Genomic DNA, 17,259 nt, shown 5'->3' with positions numbered 1-17,259 from the left:
GTTGCACATAGTCAGAAACAAATGTATAGTACAATGCAATGTAAGTTGCTTTGGATAAAAGCATCTGCCAAATGCATAAATGTAATGTATGGACTCATAAATATTAAAGGGAAAAAAAGAGGAAACTGGTAACAATAGCATTCCTTCCAATACATATAAGATCATATCATATATATTTCTTCAAAAAGAAAAACACATTTTTATTAATAATCAATATTAGTAATTTGATTAATGTCTAACTTCAGATTAGAATTCTACAAGTTTAGGAATTTTTGTAAGAAATCTTTGCCACAAGAAAATTTTGCCACAAACATTTAAAAAATATGCACAGATTCAAATGACTTGTTTTAGCATTCAAAATAACAAATATTTAATACATAGACTATATGTAATATTAAACTGGAAAAACAATGGACACGTTACATTTAAAAAAGACTAATGTTTTTATTAAAACCCAAAAAGCGCATATGTCAGCTACATCACTATGTTTGGCTAAAAGTTCATTACAATGGTATATTCTATGCAGAATTTTAAAGTGCGCTTTGAGCTCCAAGACTAGGAAAGCTGATGAATAAATGTATTATTGCAGTCTTTATTTAAAAGAGAAACACATCTCAACACTGTAAACCCGGATAAGTTGTATTTACTTAAAAAAATGAAGGAAACCTGTTGCCCTAAAAAATTTAAGTTATGTTACTTATATATTTTAAGTATAGTTAACTTAAAATAAACGTAGGAAGGGTTGGTACTTTTAAGTACAATGCACTAAATTTCAAGTTGATTTAACTTAAATTAATTTGTAATAGTTGCTTTGTTCAATTACGTTACGTTTTTATTTTTATATTAGTTATAATTAAAAGAAAATTAAGGAGAGTCAAGCAAATAACAGAAAATACGTTCTTTTTATTTAATTTTAAGCATACAGATATATCTTTAACAAGAAAGAGATTCAGTTCTTGTGTAACATCCAGGTATGAGGCTATAATGTTCAAATAGTTGTGTTGTTTTCACCGGGTGTTCTCTGTAACATTACTTAAACTTCCAACGCATGTGTTCTGGTGACCTGCAGCAAAAGACAAGAAAAACAAGACAGTTTATTGTTAGATGGCTTTGCACCTATAACAAAGCAGTACATTTATTCATTTTTGTATTTAAATCGCTAATTAGCTTAATCTTACTTATATTTTAATTAATATCAGTGTCAAAGTAAAATGTGTTCATAAACGTGATCTTACACACACACTCATACGTTTAGGTTAAGTTAGTACAACTGCAATCTAACCAGATGCAACACGATCAATGCAGCAACATTTAAAACAAACGTTTCTAATAGAATCCACAGTTGCTCATCACGTATTGCCATCGCGATTGGTTATGAAAAACTCTGAATAACATTGAAAAGATACCTTTTATCGCATGTCCCACGTCATGACTGCGGGCATAAGTCATTCGTAGTCGTTCTGTCTGTCTCCTGGTCTGTTCTTCCAGCGCGGTTGTGCTTACCGGCAGGCGGGGGTTCAAATACAGCTTGCACTCCTTTCTAGCAATCGTTGCGTGAAAGACATTTGATAAAAATAACAGACAAAGAAATGCTCATCGAATTTGCCAGGTAAGGTTCCAAACGTGATGATGTCCACTGGACTTGAGTGAATAAAGATGAACGATGTCCTTTCAAACTGTTTCTCATTGCTCACAAACAGCCTCTTCAAGGAAAAGAATAAAAAATTTCCAACGTCTCATCAACAGCTCCATTCACAAGCACTTGAATTCAAAAAATGGCGCTGTTACCTGACTGACTCAGTGTAAAGGAGGCGTGGTCAGGACAAAACTTAATTTTTTAAAATCCATTTTACTTAAGTTTCTTCACACACTCAAATATCTCTACAAATTAGTAGAATCTACATATATATTTTTAGTACTGATACCAAACTTTAAAAAATTAATTGCAATGTACTTAAGTTGGTTAAAATCCAGGCTAACAGTGAAGGATAATTGAAGACAGTTGTTTAAAGGATGGCTTATGGGTAATAGAGACTTTCATCAAAAAGAATATGCCATTTGGAATTGCCTTTATGTTCTTAAATGGTACAGGATGTTGGTGAATGGTTTTCATATGATAAAAGATCACCAGTAGAATCAAATAGATAAGCTACAATTTTATTTAAATTAGTTTTTAAACCAATTATCCAGAAACATTTATTTAAATAGATTTATGGGGGAAAGTTGTGATTGCAAACCAATTTCCATACATGCTCCAATACATTTTAATGCTTTTTATTCAAGAACATTGCAAACATACATACTTAGAGGATCACAATATTTTCCTTATTACATAATAGCAACACGTGATCCAACAAAGAATGAAAGAAAAATATTATATGGAAGACATCTCAGACATTACAAGGCTTCAAAAATGATATACAATTGTTTTGCTCTTTAAGAGACTCAAAATAATTATGTTATTTCAGTTTTAAATAATACGATGCTGGATTCATTGGCTATTTGCCCTTTTGTGTAGGCTATGTGAAAATTTACAACTAAAAGGTTTTCCTCTAAACTTGTACCTTTAAACAATAAGAATATATCCTTTCTAGATAGCCTAATCTTAAATTTAGTTTGTTTAAATATGATATATTCAATATCACTCCAGTCTAGAAAAATTGGGAAAATACACATTAGTAAAAATAGAATGCTTCAATACATGTAACACCAAGTCAATGATGTCATCAGTTATGCGCGGCGTCAGTGTTTACGCTGTCGTATAAAGAACGCGACTGTATCCATTGATTGAGCTGGAAATCTTCGTAATGCAGAATTTGGTTTATTGACCACAAATGTGTGGAAAATAAAGCCAAACCGGTGTGCGTATTTTAGCTAATAGTGTAATAAAGGTGCACGTAAAAGGTGAGTGATGTGTCGGCGTGATTCAGAGACTGTAGAGGAAACACGGGCGTAACGTTAGCTAGCCAGCTAATTAGCCAATATGCACATGTCAGAGAGTAGACACCAGTAAAGCAAACATTTCATTATATTACCTTAAAATGCAGTCCTTTTTCCAAGAAATGTGGTTTCCTAGATCATAAAATGGTCAATGAATTAGACGTGCTAGAAATAAATCTGTATGAAATGTGTTGGCAACTGATTTCGACTTTAGTAGCCAAGTTAGATTCTCCAATTCAGCATACGTGCACACCTACACGGTGTATTAAATGTATTGTAAATGCTGTCTAATAACACTGTCTTATACATGCTTTTAATGTAAATTATGCATTTTCTATCGAACTGTGTTTAAGGCTTTCCCACTAGAGTAAATTAGATTTGCAATATGTACTGTTGTTTATATTAAAACGTACACAACGTGTACGTCACTTCAACATAGGCTTGCTAACTGTTTTTGATAGTACACTAGCATAGCATAATTATGATAATTATCTTAAAACAAAATGTACAGCAAATTTTTCACTCTTGCAGGCGGCAAGCTGGCGCAAGTAGCAGGTTGCCAGTGGACCATGAGAGAAAGTGGTGGAAGCCTGGCGCAGAACCGCTGGCAGGGGGAAATCTCTCTGACTGTGAGCCAGGAAGCCAGCCGTGTTGGAGGCATGAGAGGTGGTCTAATGGATCCCAACTCCCCTCCCAATGCCACCAGCCCCATACACCTCAAACTAGGTCACAAGGAGAGGGTATGGACTGGTGAGTACATAGAACCCGTAGAGGTTGATGAAGACATTGGAGTTGATGAGAACCTTGAAGATTTGGAAGAGGACGAAGAATCAGATGACCAAGAGATCGATTCTGAATGTGCTCTATGGGAGGAGAAGGAGGAACTGGAAGACTGGCAAAGGCCATTTGAATCACAACTGCAGATCATGCATGTTGACAGTTTTCGACACCAGGCACCATCACATGATGGGGATGCCGAATTACAAGCCAGAGACTTTCCAGAGAATCCAGTACAGGTTCGGCTTCATGGGCTAAGAGAGCAAAGATTAAAGCGTTGGCGAAGGTTGCGGTCTAGTGCGAGGTTACGAAACCGGCTTGTGCAGAATTGGAAAACGTGGAGACAGCGAGCACAATGGGTTGGCAGTTTAGGGTATCGACGGGCAAGGAGGTGGCGCCAGTATAGCCTTTACACCACCAAGAAACGAGAACAGGGGTGTAACAACCTGGGCTCATTACAGTTAGGTTTGGAGACAAGAAGTGGAAGACAAACAGGCAAGACATTTTTTTTTGCTTTGTCTTTTTTTATGTGATTACTTAAACTCAAAATTGCATTATATTAATGTTTATTTTCTTCCAACAGAAAACCAATTCCACAGTTATAATGGCTATCATGGGGATACTCAGTCAAATTTAGCAGTCTGTGGAGGACGGGAATATCAATTTATGCCAGAGAAGCCTACCACTCAGAGGACGGAGTTGGCCCTTACAGAAGAACACAGGACTTGTGTCCAAGGTGTGTAACCCAGTTATTAGATTGAGTGCTACATTGCCAACATTGACGATGCCAAGCGCTGTAGTGGTACCTCATGCATTGTTTTTTATTTCCCAGGTCTTCTTGATGAATATCTTCAGAAGTATGGAAGTCTGATTCCTGTACATTCAGATGATATTGTTGAGGAACTGGAGAACATCTTCAATGAGGACTTTTCCCAGCCTCACAGGTCTTGCACCTACCCAACTTTAAATGCACTTTTTTTCTTTTGATTGTTTTATGTCTAGTGCTGCATTTGTCATATACCATAGCACTGTGGTCAATATTTCAGGAATTTTACCATTAAAATCTTGTCTTGAGAAGGAAAGCAACAATTTGACAGTTTTTGTTTTAATGATGTGCTTATAGGAAAATAGTTGTGCAACATGTAATTCAGTCCTATCAGAGGTCACCAGGCACTGCCATGGTTAAAGGGTTCAGAGTGAATTACAAGCGCCATGTTCTCACAATGGATGATCTTTCTACTCTATATGGACAGAACTGGCTCAATGACCAGGTTAGTTTTGAGTTGTACATTGATTGCACCACAGACCATTTTTTAATCCTGTTGATCTCAATCCTGTCTAACATACACACTCATCTTTTATCTGATTCTTAAGGTCATGAACATGTACGGAGATCTTGTGATGGATTCAGTGCCTGAAAAGGTGATGATTGCTACTTTTTCAACAATTCTGCCATTGAATTTATGCGTAATTATACTAGTCAAACATCAGTGACAAAATATGTGGTCTACATATCGCTGCTGTTCTTCCGAGACCTTGTTTCTCCATATTTTGTGCCATAAAGCATTATTATTGGTCACCTTCTATGTTTGCCACAGGGTTTTGCTATTTCTAACCAATAAAAAGTATTAAAACGTGCTGGTCAATTTGGACAACACAGTATTTAATAATCTAAAAACAGCGTTTTTCCCTTTCCTAAGAAAAAGGTTTTGGAAAGACAGCGACAATATGCAGTTACATGCAATCATCTTTATTAGTGTATATTCTAGACATCAAATATTTCATTATTCAGTTCTGTTCTTGTTTTGTTGTTGGTTTCAGAACTAAATTACTTTGTGTTCAGCTGTATCTAATCTGTGTCTTGTTAATTTTAGGTGCACTTTTTCAACAGTTTCTTTTATGACAAATTAAGGACCAAAGGTTATGATGGAGTGAAAAGGTGGACCAAGAATGTAAGCAAACTGTAAACGTATTATTTGATTCTGGTGTAAAATTGCATTGTAAACTGTATGCATAATGACATATGATGTAATTGTAACCTTGTTTTGATGGTAAAGTTCTTCTAGGCCATACTTCTAAACTAATCTTTGAAGCAGTTCAGTATTGCCTTTCTTGATATGCTTTATTCAGTTCATAAAATTCAAACTTGTGTTTAGGTGGACATCTTCCAGAAGGATCTGCTGTTGATTCCTATCCATTTAGAAGTGCACTGGTCGCTAGTTTCAGTGGATATTAAACAGCGCTCAATCACATACTTCGATTCCCAGCGAACTCTTAATCGCCGCTGCCCCAAGGTTAGAGACCTGTTGTCATAGGGTATATTACTGTATGCAAAACATTACAGACTGGATCTTCCTCACATGCCATGATATTTGTGTGTAATACCTAAACAAACATAATGCATCTTAAAGAGATAGTTCTCTCAAAATGTAAAAATTCTGTCATTTACCCCCATTATGTGGTGGTAAACCTGTAGAACACAAACGAAGATATTTTGAGAAATGTCTGTGGTTTTGTGGCAATGGACGTCAATGGGGGCCAATGTTGTTTGGTTACAAACCTTCTTCAAAATATCTCCCTTTGTGTTCTGCAAAAGAAAGTAAGTCAAACAGGTTTGGAATGACATGAGGATGAGTAAATAATGAACTAATTTTTATTTTTGGGTGATCTGTCCCTTTAACCCTTATTGTGTATATACAGGTGCTGGTCAAATAATTAGAATATCATCAAAAAATCGATTTATTTCACTAATTCCATTCAAAAAGTGAAACTTGTATATTATATTCATTCATTACACACAGACTGATATATTTCAAATGTTTATTTCTTTTAATTTGATGATTATAACTGACAACTAATGAAAATCCCAAATTCAGTATCTCAGAAAATTAGAATATTACTTAAGACCAATACAAAGAAAGGATTTTTAGAAATCTTGGCCAACTGAAAAGTATGAACATGAAAAGTATGAGCATGTACAGCACTCAATACTTAGTTGGGGCTCCTTTTGCCTGAATTACTGCAGCAATGCGGCGTGGCATGGAGTCGATCAGTCTGTGGCACTGCTCAGGTGTTATGAGAGGCCAGGTTGCTCTGATAGTGGCCTTCAGCTCTTCTGCATTGTTGGGTCTGGCATATCGCATCTTCCTCTTCACAATACCCCATAGATTTTCTATGGGGTTAAGGTCAGGCGAGTTTGCTGGCCAATTAAGAACAGGGATACCATGGTCCTTAAACCAGTTACTGGTAGCTTTGGCACTGTGTGCAGGTGCCAAGTCCTGTTGGAAAATGAAATCTGCATCTCCATAAAGTTGGTCAGCAGCAGGAAGCATCAGAAGCGTCTCGCCTGGGCTAAAGACAAAAAGGACTGGACTGCTGCTGAGTGGTGCAAAGTTATGTTCTCTGATGAAAGTAAATTTTGCATTTCCTTTGGAAATCAGGGTCCCAGAGTCTGGAGGAAGAGAGGAGAGGCACAGAATCCACGTTGCTTGAGGTCCAGTGTAAAGTTTCCACAGTCAGTGATGGTTTGGGGTGCCATGTCATCTGGTGTTGGTCCACTGTGTTTTCTGAGGTCCAAGGTCAACACAGCCGTATACCAGGAAGTTTTAGAGCACTTCATGCTTCCTGCTGCTGACCAACTTTATGGAGATGCACATTTCATTTTCCAACAGGACTTGGCACCTGCACACAGTGCCAAAGCTACCAGTACCTGGTTTAAGGACCATGGTATCCCTGTTCTTAATTGGCCAGCAAACTCGCCTGACCTTGTGAAGAGGAAGATGTAATATGCCAGACCCAACAATGCAGAAGAGCTGAAGGCCACTATCAGAGCAACCTGGGCTCTCATAACACCTGAGCAGTGCCACAGACTGATCGACTCCATGCCACGCCGCATTGCTGCAGTAATTCAGGCAAAAGGAGCCCCAACTAAGTATTGAGTGCTGTACATGCTCATACTTTTCATGTTCATACTTTTCAGTTGGCCAAGATTTCTAAAAATCCTTCCTTTGTATTGGTCTTAAGTAATATTCTAATTTTCTGAGATACTGAATTTGGCATTTTCATTAGTTGTCAGTTACAATCATCAAATTAAAAGAAATAAACATTTGAAATATATCAGTCTGTGTGTAATGAATGAATATAATATACAAGTTTCACTTTTTGAATGGAATTAGTGAAATAAATCAACTTTTTGATGATATTCTAATTATATGACCAGCACCTGTATATGTAATATGTAACTGTAGCAAAGCTCAATAAAACGGAGGAAGGAGGCGGGAACCGGCGAACATTCAAACACTTTAATCAGAAATAAATAAACAGCAGTAAAAACAGGCCGGCAGCCCCTCACGGACGACTGCCGGCCACACGAACATAAACAAAACTTAACACTTCCAGGCCCGGTCCTCTCTCGTCGGCAGTCCCGTCGCTCGTCCTCTTATGCTCCTGAGCTCCCCCGTGAGGCATGCGGGACCGGTGCGCGTACAGCTGATACTCATTATCACTCACGCCACCGGCCCCGCCTTCCTGCCCCACGGCTCTAGTCCCGTCTTCCTCGCTATAGTAACTTTTTCACGTTTTTTCTCCATAGCATATTTCTAAGTACCTACAAGCAGAGGCCATTATAAAAGAGCAGAGAGACTTTCTCACAGGATGGAAAGGCTTTTTTAAAATGGTGAGTTTGGACGGGTCATAAATTGGTACTTGGTGATTTAGCTTGGTGTTTTTTTTTTTCATTTTATTTATTTATTTTTAGAAGTTTAAATGTTTACACAACAATTAACAAAGCTTTTTTTGCGTGTTACAGAATGTAGGCAGGCAGAATAATGACAGTGACTGCGGAGCATTTGTCCTGCAGGTATGTATATTTACTAGGGATGTAACCATATCAAAATCTCACTGTACATTAATACCTCGGTATAAAGTCCACAGTACGATATTTATTGCAATATTTAAACTTACAAATGATGACTTGGAATCCTCTTTTCTTTATCCTCCACTCATAACTGTTGCTTAGAGGTATGAGTTATAGTATGAGATGGGTCAAATGACCTAAACATCCCTTTTATAAAATAATTGCACCACATGAATCTTGCAAAAAAGGTAATATCCATTACTTTTTCAAACATTCTCTATGTTAGGCCCGGAAGACCTATCGTTTCATACAGTCTTGTGACCACAATAATATTGACACAATTTTGCTATTGCGATAACACGATTCCGATAATATTGTTACATCCCTAATATTCACTATGGTCAACAGTTCACATTATAAATTACATTAGTACAGTGCAAAAATATTTTTAATTTTCCTTGTCTGTTTTTCTTTTCTAGTATTGCAAATGTCTGGCATTGGGTCAACCATTCAGCTTCAGTCAACAGGACATGCCCAAGCTGAGAAGACTTATGTACAAAGAACTGTGTCATTGCAAACTCTCATTGTGATATTTGTGTAACTACAAGAAAAAAGAAAGAAACGCTCAAAATATTGATGAGGGATGAGCCCGCTAAGGTCCTCTGTGGCATTGCTAACTCATTGTGCCCAGGAGAGAGGGGGCCTGCCTACAAATTCTGTTAGAGTCCTGTGAAATCTAGTGACAGCTATGATTAAATGGAGCATTTTGTTTTGAAGATTGCTTCTGTTCTGTGCATAAATATGTTACAAATCTCCTAATCAAACGTTCTGGCATTAGAGGAAATATGATGTAACAGAACGGTCATGTATGCAGTTTTGTTTATAAATAAATAATCTGAACACTTACGTTATTGAAATTCACTAAGATATTAGGTTTGTAAATGGCAGGACTGATCACAACTGGAATAGGAAAATTTACTGTAAATCATGAAATGAATTGAACGGTGAATGCTATGTACTTGTGACACGTTCAGCAAGGCTAGTCAATTTATGGCTGGAATACACTACAAGATTTAAAATCTGAACAGATTTTTTTTAAACTAGACATAATACACTTGCATAGTTTTGAGAGGGCTGGTGTCCTGCAGAGTTGAAGTCCAAACATGAAACAAACCTGTGCTGTGTCCCATTCTGAAGGGGCTCAAAACAAATTTTTGAAATTCCGACAACTACAAAGAAATTTTGGGGTGTAAGAAAAATACCCTAGGCCATCAACCATGCTCCTGGAGGCCCCCCGTCTAAATTACACCTGTCTGTATATCAAGTGATCCTGAAGACTTTGGATGGCTCGGGTTTGATAAGGGTTAAAGCAAAACTCTGCATGACAGTCAGGGTCCTCCAGCAGCAGGTTTCAAGACTTCTGAACTACAGAACTATATCGTGTATCGTTTCCCATCCTTGATTCTTGTCGAGGCATAAACCCAGCAAACACAGAATGTTCCCCTAACGTTAGTTTTTGGTTCTTTTTTGTTCTTTTTTTCAACCAGAAAATAACCAGAAAGTAACGTTCCCTGGTGGTTATTTATTGGTTATTTTTTTGAAACCAGAAAATAACCAGAAAGTAACGTTCCCTGGTGGTTATTTATTGGTTATTTTTGCAACCGGAAAACAACGTTACCTGATGGTTCTTTTTTGGTTATTATTTTGCAACCAGAAAATAACGTTCCCTGATGGTTCTTTTTGGTTATTTTTTAATGGTAAAAATAGTCAAAACTGGTCAACGTCAGTGACATGTGCAATACAGAAATTATAAAATCACATTAACACGTTATACTGACCAAATGAAATTAATAAATGTGCCCTTTAATGGCTGAAAATAATAAACTAGTTAAGCTAAATGAAAATACAATCATATATATATCCATGTGTATTTCTTTAGTGTGGTTGTCTGATACTGTATGTGTGTGCGCTCGAGCACGTGCATACTCCGCTCTGCCGCGCAGTCCTGTCATTTAAAAATTAACGGTCATTTCGTTTTACATCACCCACTAACGCATTAGTTTAGCGGTTTATTTATTTGAATTTTTTATTTAAAAACGTACAGGTAAACTTATATTTACGTGATTTTCGATTGATTTGACACATCTAAATCAACAGATTGTTGATTGTTATATCTAAAGACGGAGCCGCGCTATACTTCTGTGGTGAGACAAGAATATTGTTAGCCTGAAGATAATTAAATGTTTATTCTTCTGTCAATAAAAATCTGCTTTAAATATTGTGTTGAAGTCTTTGGTTATTTTATTTCAAATATCTATAATGTCTGATGTTGAGGTAGGCCTACACACAGTGTGGTTTTATTAGAAATGATATACTGTGCTGTTTAAATCGAACATTATGCTACTTCAGTAATGAAAAAGTAATTATTAGGCTAAAAGAATAATCTAATGCATTGATTTCATCCTCCATATTGTGTGGGATGATGTATTTTACTTATTTTGATTAGATTAGACAAGCGATGGATAAAAACACAGCATGGATGTATTCATTACTGACGTGTAGTGAGGCCAAACAGACCAGAGAAAAATATTTTAGGCTAACGTTCTGGGAACGTTCCCCTAACGTTAGTTTCTGGTTCCCAGAAAGTTTTTTTAAGGTTTGTTTTTGGTTATCTTTACGGAAATAAAACGTTAGTTTCATGGTTTCTATAACGTTAGGGTAACGTTCCCCTAACATTAGTTTTTGGTTCCCAGAACATTATGGGAACCGGAAACCAACCTTCTATTAACGTATAGAAAACTTCCCTATAGAACCAAAAACGAACCTTAGAAAATAACGTTCTGGGGGAACAAAAACTAACGTTGGGGGAACGTTCTGGTAACCAAAAACTAACGTTAGGGGAACGTTATAGGAACCAAAAATTGTTAGCTGGGAATGCGTTCATACGAAGCCCTGTACATGACATGCATAAAAATAGTAGGCGCCGCACGATTTACACTTTTCCCTAGAGATGGGACGTTTGACACTAAGGCTTCGAAGCCTGTTTTACTCTATTGAAGCAGACTGGTTCGAAACTGTGTCGAGGCTTGTATCAAATGTATGTGATCACGTGACCGATGACGTTTGAGGCGTCATACGTCACAATTAACACCTGAAGCGATGTGAATGATTCAAATCTTTGCCGTGCCTTCATTCATTATAAGGAGACGCAAAATGCTCTTAATGCAAATCAGAAAATCTAAATCCAGGGATGTCCTTATAATCAGATCCACCATAAGAGGTATCCACTGAACTGCATATTGCAACATATTTTAAACATTTTACTAGTAAAGTGACTTTTCAAAACGTTGTAACGCTTTCATGTGTGGACAATGATTCTCAGACTGAAGATACAGCTGGTATTGCTGAGTATTGCTTTTGTGTTAACTGGAATCAACAAGATGTGAATCATTAGAAAGTGGCTTCTATAATTGCAGCTGACCACTAGATGTCACTGGTAGGGTCTTTCTTTGAGGCTTTGAATCATTTTTGGTACAATCAGGAAAAAGCCTCAAAAGCTTCACAAGGCATTTTGTGCAGGGCTGAGTACGGTTTTAACGGGGCGGTACCAACTTTGGGAAATTCTGCTCTGGGCGGATCTACGTCCTCGTTGACTGGAGAAACGTCCAATCAATAGCGCTTTGGCTGTCGTCAGGGGCTATATATTTTGCGTGTTTCCGCTAAAGAGTTCTCTTTCTCTGCAACGATGCTGCTTGAGCCTGAAGACAGGTAGGACGACCATGTAACGTTAGTCAAAAAGATTGCGCTATTAACACATTCAAAATGATAGCTTTATGATGGCTTTAATACAAAGTGCTAGGTAATGCATGTTATTGCGATTTAAAAGCGAATATTACCACTCGGCCAGACTTGATAGTTACTTTGATATTCCCGCCTCGTTAAAAGGATCTACAAATTCCGTAGTGATGTGTCGGTTTTTTTCAACATGGGGCTGTGTGTTGGGAAGCAGCACGTGCTCGATACATCCTCGTGTGTCCGACAACTCCAAGCAGCACGTGCTTTATAGTTTCTGTATTTGCAGTGAAGACAAAGGCATCCACCATACAGGGGATTAAAAGAAACGTGGGAATGGGAAACAATACGTTTGTCTGTTAATTGTCAATTGTTCATCCATAAAAACAAACACAAAAAAAACTCTTCCATCAGCTTTCACTTCAATGATGGGGAGTCAAGGTCTTTAGTAGAGAATTATAACGGCTCTCCACCATGGTTGGGCCTTTTCATAACTTCAAAGCAGTTTACATCCGTTGTCTGTTTAATTAACTAAACATGGCATTACTTATCATATTGTAGTTTAACTTTATTGCTTGCTAGCATGTAATGTTTTACCTTTTTCCTCTTTCCAGCCAGTTGATTCTTTCATCTACAAAAATGCCTCAAGATGCTTGTGAAGTTCATTAGATTGCTGTATCCAGTGCCAGTTCTGCATTTGTTGAAAAAGATGCAAGTTTAAGGTTAAGGATGTTTTAAAGAAATTCATGTCTGGAAGATTCCCACTTGAAACCTACACTTAACATGTAATCTCAGTTTTGGGCGCAGTGTTATAAAAGAAACATGTATATGTATATATGCATATGCGCTTACATGGCTTTTCTTGGATGAGATGCCAGGCTGGTCTGGCATTGTAGGCTTAAGCTTTGTCCTCCTAGTTTTAAGGCAAAACTATTTCACCTTTTACCAGACACCAAACCCTCCCTCTTCCACCAGTTTTCTGTGCTGTGATGGGGATCATGGGCTTTGGTAGAGAATCATAACTGCTTCTCACAATGATTGGGCCCTGTAGTGCCTCTTCATAACTGTAAAGCAGTTTACATTTTTTTTTTTTTTAAGTCTTGAACGGTTTAGTTTTGCAATGTTACTTTTGTCACCTTATGATCTATAAGCTGTGGGCACAAATGGCCTGTTTTTTTTCACATCGGACATTAAACTGTGCTGTTCTGTGTATGCAGGTTATGATGTCATCAAAGATTGGCCACCTTTGATGGCAACAGATTGATGTGGAGCTACACAAGCTATGGTGCTGGCTCCTACCAGAGAGCTGGCCCAACAGGTGAGATACTTGATTCATTTAGGTTTATCTGTTTTGTTCTGTCTCTGCTGATGACCAAGTGCTCTAAATCTAACAAAATGAGTATACCCTCTATCAACTGGGCAAGGCAGTGTCTGTCTGTGACACAAAGTCCTATATCTGGTAGAGGAATAGGGAATGAAGGCCATATTCATCACAGTCGGCTCAATACAATGAGAAAAGACTGTTTCATGCTATGGACACATTTCTTTGTAACTTTGTTAAAGTTACGTTCCTTCCATTTTGATTCTAGTTATGTGACTTGTGCATACGTTCAGAGCTGAATTGTCAGGATTTGTATTCTACATGGCAGCTGATGGGGAGGACAAAAACTCATTTACCAAGTATCAAGATGTTTGGGATGGATGAGGCTGTGGTTTCAAGGACCAAGATCACTCAAAAGTTGGCAACAGACGCTCAGGTGAACTATTATAATCCTACATCTAACTAGCAGTAATAAGTGGTGCTTTAGAGCTTTTATTCCCATAGAAAAGCCATATTTATGTGCTTCCTGCTCCAGTCAAATGTTGCCAAAGCTCCTCTTCCACCAGCTTTCTGTGCTGTGATGGGAATCATAGTCTTTGGTAGATAATTTTAACTGCTCTCCACAGTGATTGGCCCATTTGGTGCCTCTTCATGACTTTAAAGCAGTTTACATCTTGTCTTAGGCCCTTGAACAGTTTAAAGTAGTATGTTACTTAACCTCATGATCCCTTAGTTCTGATGTAGTTGGTTCACTTTGATACTTGCTGGGATGTAACATTTTTCCTGTTTGTAGGTGATTTTTGTCTGTTACAATGCCTCCGGAATCTTCAGTGGATCCTGTTCATGTCGCTTTCAAGCAATAAGCATGAACCCTTAATAAACCGGAATATGCATCTGCTTGATTCCTAAAGTTAGTAAAATTAAATTTGGCCTGTCTTTTAATCCAATTTGGCTAATCCAACTTTTGCTGTTTTGTGATGATTCCCATGCGTGTCAACTGATCCTTGACCCCCTGCAGTACTCTGTGTCTGTTTAGCGTTTTGCTTTGCAGTACATTTGAGTCTGTAGGACTCTAGGAACATGATCATGACTGTCAAGTCTGAAAATAACAGCATCTAGTGGTGTAATTAGTGACCTGTTTTATGGCACTTCTGTTTTGCTTAGTTGTCTGTTTCTGCATGTTTAGGAGTGGAAAATGGGCACTGACCAATCCGGCTGTGATATTCATCTTCACTTGCTGTGTGGTGTACTGGTTGACTGAGACTGCTATGGTGACCTGTAGGTAGTGTGTCAAGAGCATTTCATCGGTTTTCTTTGTGTATGAATATTTTCTAAGCACCTTTGTATTGTGCATTGATGTAAACTTCATGTGTAAATAAAGTAATACTCTGCTATTACATTTGAGACTAATGGCTGTTATCAATTGAAAATTATTGCAAAATGATGTGCACATTTTCCAGTGCAAATTATATACGCACGCTTGGGCAAAGTAAAATAAGTAACAGGGAATTTACAAAACCTATTTTAAGACTTACGCTGCCTTGAATTCATTCACTATTCCCTATAGCGACTGGTAAATAGTCCACTATATTGGGAAGTGAACGATTTCGGACACTGATGTAATATAACCTGCGTCTGACAGTAGTGTAGCAGACATTCGTCATAATCCATGAAGCCACATAGTGCATTATAAGAGTCGTTTAATAAAATGGGTAAAGTACATTTACTTTTCACGTTTGTGTATTAGTTTTTAATAAAGGGAAAAAACAACTGTTTGCCACGTTTACTAAAATTAATACATTTAAAATAAAGCACCACTGTCTACATGTATTTGTTTCTTCTCAAAAAGTAGATGACTGTCAGCAAGAACCAAGTATACATGTAGTATAAATGTGCATTCGTGGCATTAACCTGATATCTATGGCATTTACTGTCACTCCACCAGCTGATTTTAATCACTGTTGATTCGTGCTTTATCATGGGGAAATGAGTGACAAGTGTACATTGGATGTACACAAAATCAGAATGCATTGTGTGTAAAAAGTAGTGAACGAATGTAGGCAATGAGTTGTTCATTCCGAATTCGGACAAAATGGTGGACACCTGATATAGTGCAGGAGATGGGGGAGAATTCAGACACCGCTCCAATGGATTTAATAGGGGGAAAAAATCATATGGGTATATGTGATTTTATTGTCCGACAAACACTTGTAAATGAGGCCCTTAAGGTTCAGCAGTCATTGGACAACTATGCCTATTGATGGACGCATTTAAAAAGCTGTCTGAGTACTTTTTTCTACCCATTAAAATATTCTGAGATTAGTTTTGAGTCCTACTCAAATATCACATACACGATGTACAAGTAGTTTCACATTGCCAAAGAATGGTAGCATAACCTAAATGCACATGTTCCCTCCTGATTGAGTGATCTGCTTCTCTCTACCAGAGCAGCTGAATCTATCCTTGACTGAACTGCTAAAAATATATATTTTTCATCACCTGACACAATAATACTAGCACCCATTTCAATTGTTATTTTCACACACGTTCTTATTGTTTAAATGGGGAGCGAGAGCTGCGTACCAATTTCACAGCACTTAACCATTGTTGCCTTTTTATATATTTGATTGCTTTTGTTTTACCTCATTTGTAAGTTGCTTTGGAAAGAAGTGTCTGCTAAAAGATGTCATGTAAATGTACAGTACAAAGCCTTCAAGTTTGCAGACACTTTACAGACTAGTGTTTTTTAAAGGAGTCATATGACACGACTAAAACAAATATTATAGTTTGTTTTATATGTAATGTAATTGGTGATGGGTAAGGTTTTATATAAAAAAATGGTTAAATAGTTAAACTACAGCTAACTGTTTTACTTTTTATATACAAGGTTATAAAGACTATAAACAAACAACCATATACATCATACAGAGTTTGTTTGAGATGGAAACAAGCATTCATTTTTAGTTGTTTCATCTTTTGGCAGGGTAAACAGAGTCTTTCTTTTCACAACGAAACGCACAGCATCTCTGCGACATAGCTGCGACAGTGACCAGGGTGTCCGCGGATCTTTAAAATGTCTTAAGTCTTAAATTCAATAATGTCAAAATAAGGCCTTAATTAGCATTAAAATGTCTTAAATCGGCGTTTCCAAGGTCTTAGAAATGCAGTCGAACCGACACTGTAAAGATTTTATTTTCGTTTTAAAATCATGTACGTTTATTTGTCACGCAGAACAAAATAGGCGGAACCAACTAACAAATAACATGTTCGCGGGGGGTTCGTTAGGTGAGTGGACTGGACATTACCACATGGAGAAAAGTTGGAGATTTAGCCATGGGGAAGTGCAAATTTGTTGCTATGAAATTGGTCTTAAATTTCATTCTGCACGGTATTAAAAAGGTCTTAAAAAGTCTTAAATCTAACTCGCAGAAACCTGCAGATACCCTGAGTGACGATACAATGAGATTGACAGGTACGCCAACCTTACTTGCGTTTAGATTTGGGCGGTCTTAGTCAAGTCATGTTACGAAGTGACGTACATTCGCCGGGCTGTGGTTACATAAGGCGTTTCAGG

At 37.4% G+C, this 17,259-nt stretch overlaps 1 protein-coding gene, 1 long non-coding RNA gene and 1 other non-coding gene across 4 annotated transcripts; all 3 read left to right on the top strand.

Annotated features, from left to right (window-relative positions):
• Window positions 1–2,761: 2,761 nt before the first annotated feature.
• senp3b (SUMO specific peptidase 3b) lies at window positions 2,762–10,813 on the top strand. Its single transcript, XM_057334697.1, has 11 exons — window positions 2,762–2,904; window positions 3,472–4,212; window positions 4,301–4,453; window positions 4,550–4,661; window positions 4,841–4,988; window positions 5,092–5,139; window positions 5,592–5,669; window positions 5,874–6,011; window positions 8,309–8,392; window positions 8,525–8,575; window positions 9,052–10,813. The coding sequence occupies exons 2-11, from the start codon at window positions 3,510–3,512 to the stop codon at window positions 9,160–9,162; spliced, it is 1,626 nt and encodes a 541-aa protein (XP_057190680.1). The 5' UTR covers window positions 2,762–2,904; window positions 3,472–3,509; the 3' UTR covers window positions 9,163–10,813.
• Window positions 10,814–12,150: 1,337 nt separating this feature from the next.
• LOC130555974 (uncharacterized) lies at window positions 12,151–15,084 on the top strand. 2 transcript variants are annotated; one of them, XR_008963168.1, is made up of 6 exons: window positions 12,151–12,340; window positions 12,979–13,086; window positions 13,582–13,682; window positions 13,954–14,121; window positions 14,479–14,595; window positions 14,872–15,084. It is a non-coding gene; the product is annotated as an uncharacterized LOC130555974 (long non-coding RNA). The 2 variants fall into 2 exon arrangements; XR_008963169.1 differs by having other exon boundaries at window positions 12,158–12,340; window positions 14,014–14,121.
• On the top strand, window positions 14,655–14,792 carry LOC130563302 (small nucleolar RNA SNORD10). Its single transcript, XR_008964094.1, has one exon. It is a non-coding gene; the product is annotated as a small nucleolar RNA SNORD10 (small nucleolar RNA).
• Window positions 15,085–17,259: the final 2,175 nt, after the last annotated feature.

Source organism: Triplophysa rosa, linkage group LG1 (assembly GCF_024868665.1).
Source record: "Triplophysa rosa linkage group LG1, Trosa_1v2, whole genome shotgun sequence".
Lineage (NCBI taxonomy): Eukaryota > Metazoa > Chordata > Actinopteri > Cypriniformes > Nemacheilidae > Triplophysa > Triplophysa rosa.
The sequence above is the reverse complement of the archived record's forward strand: the minus strand, read 5'-3'. Positions and strand labels throughout refer to the sequence as shown.

Excerpts from the sequence above, each read along its gene's own strand:
- senp3b (XM_057334697.1), top strand. The coding sequence starts at position 3,510 with ATGAGAGAAAGTGGTGGAAGCCTGGCGCAGAACCGCTGGCAGGGGGAA. Across the intron at positions 5,140-5,591 it reads TGGATTCAGTGCCTGAAAAG|GTGCACTTTTTCAACAGTTT; the intron begins GTGATGATTGCT and ends TGTTAATTTTAG. Across the intron at positions 5,670-5,873 it reads TGAAAAGGTGGACCAAGAAT|GTGGACATCTTCCAGAAGGA; the intron begins GTAAGCAAACTG and ends ACTTGTGTTTAG.